This window comes from Equus przewalskii, chromosome 11 (assembly GCF_037783145.1).
Source record: "Equus przewalskii isolate Varuska chromosome 11, EquPr2, whole genome shotgun sequence".
NCBI classification, from domain to species: Eukaryota; Metazoa; Chordata; class Mammalia; order Perissodactyla; family Equidae; genus Equus; species Equus przewalskii.
The window spans coordinates 12,147,944-12,157,058 of NC_091841.1; the positions used below are offsets into that span (position 1 = coordinate 12,147,944).

The 9,115-nt window shown below is 46.8% G+C and overlaps 1 protein-coding gene across 2 annotated transcripts in view; it reads right to left on the reverse strand.

The window, feature by feature from the left end:
* Positions 1-2,404, reverse strand: part of NUP160 (nucleoporin 160) — a 45,718-nt gene extending 43,314 nt beyond the window's left edge. Inside the window, exons 1-2 of one of the 2 annotated variants that reach the window (XM_070563875.1) lie at positions 2,041-2,404; positions 1,678-1,789 (exon numbers count right to left, since the gene is read on the reverse strand). In XM_070563875.1, the coding sequence (XP_070419976.1) occupies positions 1,678-1,789; positions 2,041-2,140 (212 nt within the window). In that variant the 5' untranslated portion in view covers positions 2,141-2,404. The remainder of the gene's footprint in view (positions 1-1,677; positions 1,790-2,040) is intronic. The other variant, XM_070563876.1, reaches the window with a different exon arrangement.
* Positions 2,405-9,115: the final 6,711 nt, after the last annotated feature.

A 9,115-nucleotide genomic window follows, 5' to 3' on the forward strand; every position in this document is an offset into this window, starting at 1 on the left:
CTGTTGAAGTGGGTGCCCGAACTTAACCACTTGGCCACGGGGCCAGCCCCAGGCCTGTAAATTTCAACACCTATATGACATTGCCAAAGGGCTGCTACAGATACTTCAAATTTAGTATGTCTAAAAGAATTATTCACATCTCTCCAAAACCAATCTTCTATATCTCAGTAAATGGCAACCCCTCTGCCCAGTATCTGGTTAGTCATACTAGAAACCAGGGAGTTATCCTTGCTCCCTCCTTTTTCCTTACCATCCCCCTCCCCATTCATACCCCTTCCCATTCATATTCACTCTATCACCAAGTCCTAGTGAATCTGCCTTCTTTTTCAATTTTTTTTTTTTTGAGGAAGATTAGCCCTGTGCTAACATCTGCTGCCAATTCTCCTCTTTTTGCTGAGGAAGACTGGCCCTGAGCTAACATCCATGCCCATCTTCCTCTACTTTATATGTGGGACGCCTACCACAGCATGGCTTGCCAAGCGGTGCCATGTCCGCACCTGGGATCCAAACCGGCAAACCCCGGGCCACCGAAGCAGAATGTGTGCACTTAACCGCTGCGCCACTGGGCTGGCCCCTGAATCTACCTTCTAAATGTATCTTGAATCCATCTATTTCTCTTTTCCTAGCCACTCCCACAATTGGATCACCAGCATCTCTTACTAGGGCCATCATAAAAGCAAACTCTTCTTTTGTATTATAGCCATAAAACTCAAATCCACTTTCCACAAAGTAGACTGATTCTTCTAAATGCAATTTTGATCACGTTAGTAAGCTTTTAAGACCTTTTAATGATTGCTCAATGTACTTTGGCTAAAATCCAAAAACCTTAAAAGGGATCTAAGGGTCCTCCATGATCTGAGTTCGGCCTACCCCCCCCTCCGCCCCACCCGCCCCCCCGTCTCAGCATCTGTCACATCACTTTTCATTTTACCCACTGCACTTCAGCCACACAGACCTTCAGTCAGTTTCTCAAACCTGTCAAGTTCTTTCCACCTCATGGACTTTGCATATGGTGATCCCACTTGCTGAACTGCTCTCCCCCCCCAACCCCCTGCCTGGCTAACTTTTCATCCTTCAGATTTGGGGTTAAATGTGACTTCCTCAAAGTCCTTCCCAGCCCCCACTAATAATATTTGGTCCTCCCATTATCCTCTCATAAGCCCTACACTTCTCCTCTGAGGCAAATATCAAAAACTTGTATTTATATCTATGTTGTGGTCATTAGTTCTTTTTCCTTCTTAACTGTCCCATGAAAGGCGAGTCAGTATCTATTATTACACTGCTACATCTTGCACGAGGAAAATAGTGGGTGATTTTGTTCATTACTTCCTCCCTGACACACCTTGCACAGCGCCTGACCTGTAAAAGCTCAAACATAACTGTAAAGGAAGGAAGCCGTAAAGCACTACAAAATCATAATGGGTTCATGTTCAAAACTGGTCTTTAGGGCTTTAGCCTCTAAGCCACATTTCCTCTGCTTTTAGTGCTGCCTGGGAGGGTATCTCTCCTAGAACTGTGTCTCCTTAATTTTCTCGTGGTTCAGATATGAACAGAAGGCAGTCTTTCTCTTTTCCTGTCGATTACCGCTTTGGAGAATGACACCTGGGGAACAGCCAAGAAAATTCAAACGCCGAACAACCCTCCCTTCCATGGGGGTTTGGCGAACACAGTACTTACCAATGAATGAACCTGTTTCTGGTGACGGAGAACAGCTTGCCGCTTTCCACATAGTAGAAGCCTCCCGCGCTCTCACTGTATTTGACTGCGCCGGCCAATGCATTTGCAGTCCCTGCAAAAGGAGAGGGGTCAGCCTGCACACGTGGTTTTGGGGGACGACAGGGGCTGATGGCGCTGAGAAAGCAGAAGGTGATAGATGGACAATCCACGCAAAAAGAAGGGGAAGAAAAAAGGAAGTAGGACACTCCCGGGACTATAAGCATGTGGATTCAGGAAGATGAACTGGGGGTCAGAGATTTAGGGACCCACCGGGGGAGCCCGAGGGAAAGGATTGGATCGCGCCCCCCTTGGCTGCTCCCCTACCAACGCCGCAAACGGTGAATTCTCGAAAGTGTCTCGGCCTTTCGCGCTCAGCTCCGCTCAGCTCCACGAAGCTCCGTTCTATGGCTCCCGCCGCCGCCATCTTCCCGCCGCCGCCGCAAGGCCCGACGGGACACCAGCAGGCCGGGCGGCTGTCGTCACTTCCGGGGCGGGGCGGCGGAGACGCGGACTGTGAAGGATCTGGGCGAGGAGGAGGGCGGGCCCGGCCCGTCGCCGGGAGCCTGCAGTCGCGTTGGCTGGGGAGTGAGGGTCGGCAGCTGGGAAGCCAGAGGAGGAAGGGGCTGGGGGAGCCGGCTCTCCCTGCGGGAACCTTCCCGCAGCGGGCTAGGAGGCCTCCGGGGGCGGTGCCCTCAGGAAGGGGGCGGAGCCGGGCTTGTGTCTGTTCGAAAACACGCGCGGGCGGCGGCTGAGCCTCCCGGGAGGGGCGGGTCCGGGGAGCCGGGCCGGTGGGCGCCCTCTGCAGGACTCCGAGATTGCCGGCGCCTCTCCCTGCGTCGGTGTGTCGCTCTGCGAATCTTCGCCGGGTCTCCTTTTCTTCACCCTTCAGCGACACGTGGGATGGGGGGAATGAAGAGGAGAGGGGCCCTCTGTGTTGGAATTCTTGTGTGATGAATTCCATATTCTCGTGTAGTGATGAGTTCAATAAAACATTGAATGTGCAGCCTGCTGAGATTCCCTAAATGCTTCTCCCTTGCGTACGTGAAAGGAATTTGCCTGTCGTTCCACCCGTGGTCTGGATGTTTGGAAGATACTGCGGCTTTACGCATGTCGAGGGCCTAGTAGATGCTCAATATTGAGGAAAATGCTAATTTCCAGGGGGAAAGGTTTTTTTTTTTCCTTGATGGTCACCGTTTGTTAAGCACTGCTCTTATCCTTGTTATTACCAGTGACTGCAACCGTTCTGTGTCCTCTGTTTCATTCCTCCTGTTCTGACCGACCACTCTCCCCTATCTTTCCAGCTCCCTCCTTCTAGGACACCAACTCGAGCAGTGCCTTACCTCCATCCCACTGATAAATAAATGAAAAGCAATAGGATATATTGAAGTATATGAGGAAGCCATTTGGTTTAAAACTGATTTAGCCTGACCTTGTTCTACCGAAAGGGCCTGATGTGGCCTGTTGAGCATGCATTGTACGTCTGCTTTAAATATTTACTATGGCCCAAGGACAAGAATGATGCCCCTAAAGATAGGGATGTAACCTCCCCTGTAGCAGCATTTCCTTTAGGATCAGCATCTCTCCCTAAACTAAGGATTAATTACTGACCTGCTGTGCTCACCTTGTGACCACTCACCTTGTGACCACTGAACTGCTGTGCTCATCCATCTGCTGTGCCAGTGCGGCATCTTGTGACAGTTGTAAAAGGGACATTCCTATCGTATGTGATCTATGTTCTTTGTTCCAAGTTGGTATATAACCACTCTGTGCACCCCACCTCTTTGGTGCCCTTTCCTTAGGGAAGGACGGCCCCAGGCTAGTCCTCAGGTCTGGCTTATAATAAACTCACCCCTATTTTGATTTATAGATTGATTATGGATTATTTGCATCAACACCACCTACAATCCATTGTTCCTACCACCTTTTCACTGTCCCTCACTTCCTTGATGTTTCCTTTTTGCTCTGCTTAAATTTAAATTACTCCCTTGCCTGGCTCTCTGTCTTCATCATATCTGGTAAAAACCACAACTTCGATTAACTCCGAATCGGGAGCAGAAAATGCCTGGAGGAAAATATACAGCTGTACTGACATGCCTCCCTCTACCTCCATCATCACTCTGAACCTTGAATGGGCCCATAAAGCTGCCCAGGAGACATTGTAACACTTTGTATTTTCCTTGTCTGTTTTCCCAGATGAGTATTTCACAGCTCCTCTAACCTGCAACACCTACATCCTTATCTTCACTCTCAGCTTGTTTCTTCACTTAGTAAATTGATGCAATCAAAAGAGAATTTCCCTCACGACCACATCTCCCTCCCTCCCAGCCTCTGTACCCACATACTCTGCTTTCTTTTCCTGTTACTATAAATTGAACTGTTTTGCATAAGCAAAAACAACCTTTCTGCTTTTCCCCTGATCACCTGCTCAAAGACATCATTCCAGCAATTCCCTCCTCCTCCATCTTCAAATTTTCCCTCTTTTTACTGACTTGTTTCTCTAAGCGTACAAACATGTTGTTTTTTTCTCCTCCCCACCGCAAACAATCCTCATTTGATCTCCAGTCTCTTCAGCTACTACCTACTACTTCAGGGCTCCTCCCCACCTTTACAGCAAAATTCAAGAGCATTCTAGTTTCTCTCCTTTCTCTCTCTCTCTTTTTTTCCTGAGGAAGATTAGCCCTGAGCTAACATCTGTTGCCAGTCTTCCTCCTTTTTTTTCTGAGGAAGATTAGCCCTGAGCTAACATCTGTGCCAATCTTCCTCCACTTTATATGTGGGTTGTGGCTACAGCACGGCTGATGCGTGGTGAAACTCTGCACCTGGGATCTGAACCTGTGAACCCAGGCCACCAAAGCGGAGGACGCTGAACTTAACCACTACACCACAAGGCCAGCCCCTCTCCTTCTCTCTTAAACCTACTTTTTTTCTGGCTTTTGCTCCTACTGTTCTGCTGAAATGGCTTTTTTCAAGGTCACCAAGGACATCCACGTTACTACGAGTATGTCTCACACTGAATTCTCATTCCTGCACTTGCTTGACCCCTGCAGCATTTGACTGATTGATTGCTGTCTTGACCACTTTCCTCATGTGGCTTCTGAGACACCACACTCTCGATTCCTCCCATTTCACTGACTGTGGCTTTTCAGACTCTTTTGCTAGTGGCTTCTCTTTCCCCCAACCTCTTACTGTTGGAGTGCCCCAGAGCTCAGTTCTTCATCCTGGCTACACACACTCCCTTGAGGATTTCGTCCAGTCTTCTGGCTTTAAATACTAGATTGCCATATGCTTATAATTTCCAAATACATATCTCCAGTCCAAACCTTTCCCCTGAATGCCTGCCTATTCCATATCTTAGATTTAATGTGCCTAAAATAGAAGTCCTATCATGTCAAAAACTGAAGTCCTGATCTCCCCCCACCACTCACTCCTCCCACTTACTCCTCACTTATCGGCATCCTTCCAATTGCTCAAGCAAAAATCCCTGGAGTAATTTTTGAATCCTCTTTTTTTCTTACCTTATGGCCAATCAGTCAGGAGATCCCATTACTCTTCCTTCAAAGTAGATCCAAAATCCGACTGCTTCTCACTTCCCGCTGCCGTCGCCCTGGTCCAAGCTACCAACAGCTCACCTGGATTATTGTAAATTGCTCCCCTGCTCTCTACTCCTCATCTGCCACCTCTACTAGACACGACGCTCCAGGAATCGTGCCGGGCACAAACAAGGCATTCAGTAGATATTTGATGAATGAGTGAGTGAATGAATGAAATAGTCCAGGCAAGAGTTGATGAGGCCCTGAGTGGCGTGGAGAGGAAGGGAGAAGATTTGAAGTGACAAGAGATTTTCACATATTGAGGCTTATGGGGTACCTATTCGAGTTCAAAACTGAACTAAAGAAGCCTGACTTATAGCCTCAAACATACATTGTATGTCTGCTTTAACCATTAAACAACGCTCTCTCTTAAAATAAGAATACATACTTTCTCACCTACGTCCTGTTGGCAACGTCCACATTAGTCCCTTTCCTGACAACAGGGTCGTGTTGACTTGCTAATTTGCCACTGAATACCTCTTTGAAACTTTGATGAATATGTATCCTGGGTATGTTTGATGTATGTTCTTTGTTCTAAAAACATGTAAGACTAGGGGCCAGCCCGGTGGTGTAGTGGTTAAGTTCGCATGCTCAGCTTTGGTGGCCTGGGGTTCGCTGGTTCAGATCCTGGGCGCAGACCTGCACACCATTCATCAAGCCATGCTATGGACGCATCCCACATACAAAGTAGAGGAAGATTGGCACATGTGTTAGCTCAGGGCCAATCTTCCTTACTAAAAAAAATAAAATAAAATAAAAATAAAAAGGTATAAGACTGTACTGAAAACCATGCTTCTTGGGAATGCTTTCTTCCTTTCTGGAAAAGGCCTTTCCGGGTTATAATCCTCACCCTCACTCGAGTAAAACTCACCTATCTCTCTTATCTATAGAACGGTTATTGGTTATTGGAATATTTAGGAGGTAAAATCGGTGGCATCTGGTGAGTTAGGGTGAAAGTGAGAGAGAGGGCCAAGTCTAGGATGACTCCTATGTTTTTGTCTTGACAACTAGGTGAATGGCAGGTGCATAAATGGATGGGAACAGTGGAAGAGGAGCAGGTCTGGGGAATGGGGAAGAAAGCTGACTTGTATTTCCTTGTAGGAACAATCAATATTGGTAATAAAGGTTCTAATGTTGCTGAATGAAAATGCTGCATTATTGAACAGAACTACCATTGAAAAGATTTTTCCTGAATCAGGAGTTCAAGCTCCTGAGATTGTACTGTTTCTCTCTCACTGAAAGTACTATATACTCTCTGTAAGTGAGAATGGCATTATGTTTTGTTTTGTTTTTACAGACTTTAACTATTATTAGTTACTAAGTTATCACTGATCATGACACAGCAGTATGTGACACACCACAGTTGAAAGTACTACTCTGGGGGCTAGGCCGGTGATGTAGTGGTTAAATTCACATGCTCTGCTTTGGTGGCCCAGGGTTCACACGTTCGGATCCTGGGTGCAGACCTAGCCCTGCTCATCAAGCCATGCTGTGGTGGTGTCCCACATACAAAATAGAGGAAGACTGGCACAAATGTTAGCTCAGCAACGATCTTCCTCAAACAAGAAGAGGAAGATTGACAACAGATGTTAGCTCAGCAGCAATCTTCCTCCAGCAAAAAAGAGGAAGATTGGCAACAGAGGTTAGCTCAGGGCCAATCTTCCTCACCAAAAAAAAAAAGTACTATTTTGAAGACTATTTCCAAATTCATATCTAGAGGTCAGACCTCCTTCCTGAGCATTCAGGCTTTATCTTCAACTGCCTCCTAACATCACTGGGATTTGCCACAGACACCTCAAACTCAACATATCCAAAACTTAACTCGTTTTCTCCCATTCTACACTCTCATTTAATTCTCTATCTGTGTGCCTATCTCTACCCAGTGGCCCAATCTGGAAATCTAGGAATCATCCTGGATTTTTCTTTCTTACTCCCAAAGTCCAAATCTCGTGTTTCTGTATGACAGATTAAAGATGAGCACAAATTGTTCAACATTCCTTCCATCCAGGAATGGAGTCTTGGTCCTCTCTTCTTGAATCTGGGAGGGCTCTGTGATTGCTATAAGCAATAAAACACAGCAGGAGTGACAGCGTGCCAGGCTTGCCTTAAGAAAGTCTACTTCTCTCTTGCAACACTGACCATGGGGGAAGCCATCTAATAAATTCAACTATCCTGGGGTTGCCATCCTGGAGGGATCAGGGAGAGACCACATGCAAAGGCCCTGGGGCTACATAAAGTGAGAGAGGCCTGGTGAGTCCTCGGCTGTTCTAGCCCCAGTAATTTGTGTGGTCTCAGCTGAGGCCCCAGATATCTTGTGAAGCAGAGACAAGCCATCCCCACAGAGCCCTGTCTAAATTGCAGATTCATGAGTGACATGTATGATCGCTATTTTAAGTCACTAAGTTTTTGGATAGTTTGTTTGGCAGCAATAGATATCAGGAACTTTTCCTTCTACAGTCTTCCACATTCCTTTCTTAGATCACTGAAACACCTCCCTGTTGAGCTGGCTCTACTCTTGCTCTCCCTGCCTCTCCACTTTACAAACACCCTGTGAGACAACTGTTCCTATTCACTGCTTATATTGTTATGTTTCTTCTTGTTTGGACCGCTGTAACAAAATACTAAAGACTGGGTGGCTTACACAACTAACATTTCCCTCACACGGTTTTGGAGGCTGGCAAGTCCAAGATCAAGGCACCAGCAGATTCAGCGTCTGGTTTATAGCCATCCATCTTCTTGCTGTGTCCTCAGTGGGCGGAAGGGGCAAGGGAGCTCTCCGGGGTCTCGTTTCTTAGGGGACTAATCCCATTCATGAGGGCTCCACCCTCATGACCTAATCGCTTCCTGTGATATTATGATTTGTAATAAGAATATTATACTTGTTCCTGGCACAGAGTTCCTAAAATCCTTGGAATTCCCTAAGTGATGAGCACACTAAGGGTGTCTTTTGTTATGTTAAGGAATCGACTTTTGGAAAGTCTGTAGGTAACCTAAGGATGGGGCTGGTTGCCAGGGGAACCAACTAGGTGATTAGAGGGTTGGAACTTTCAGTCCCACCTCCCCAACCTCTGGGGAGAGGGGCTGGAGATTGAGTTCAGTCACCAATGACCAAGAATTTAATTAGCCATGCCTATGTAATGAAGCCCCCATAAAAGCCCAGAAGGATGTGTTTCAGAGAGCCTCCAGGTTGGTGAACCAGAATGCATCCACGTGCTGGCCCCTGAACGCCACAGTGACAGAAGCGCCTGCAACTCACCCTCTGTATCTCTTCATTTGTCTGTTCATTCGATTCCTTTAACATCCTTTGTAATTTACTGGTAATCTAGTGAGCAAATTGGTGTCCTGAGTTCTGTGATCCATTCTAGCAAACTACTCGAACCTAAGGAGAGAGTTGTGTGAACCTCTGATTTAAAGCCACTGTTTCAGAAGCACAGGTGACAACCTGGACTTGCAATTGGCATCTGACGTGGGGGCAGTCTTGTGGGACTGAGCTCTTAGTCTGTGGAATCTGCCGCAATCTCCAGGTAGATAGTGTCAGAATTGAGTTAAATTGGTGGGACACCTGGTCAGTGTCTGCGGGGAATGGAGTTAATTGCTTGGTGATGAAAAAACCCCCACACTGGACCTCCCAAAGGCCCACCTCCAAGTGCTATCACACTAGGATTGGGATTTCAACATATGAATTTTGGTGCTATAGACAAACATTCAGTCTGTAGCATGTCTTAAAATCTTTCAGGGGCTCCCTGGTGCTCTGACTTTCCGAGTCTTTGTCCCCATTCAACTTTATCTCCCTTCTGTGAATTCCTGCA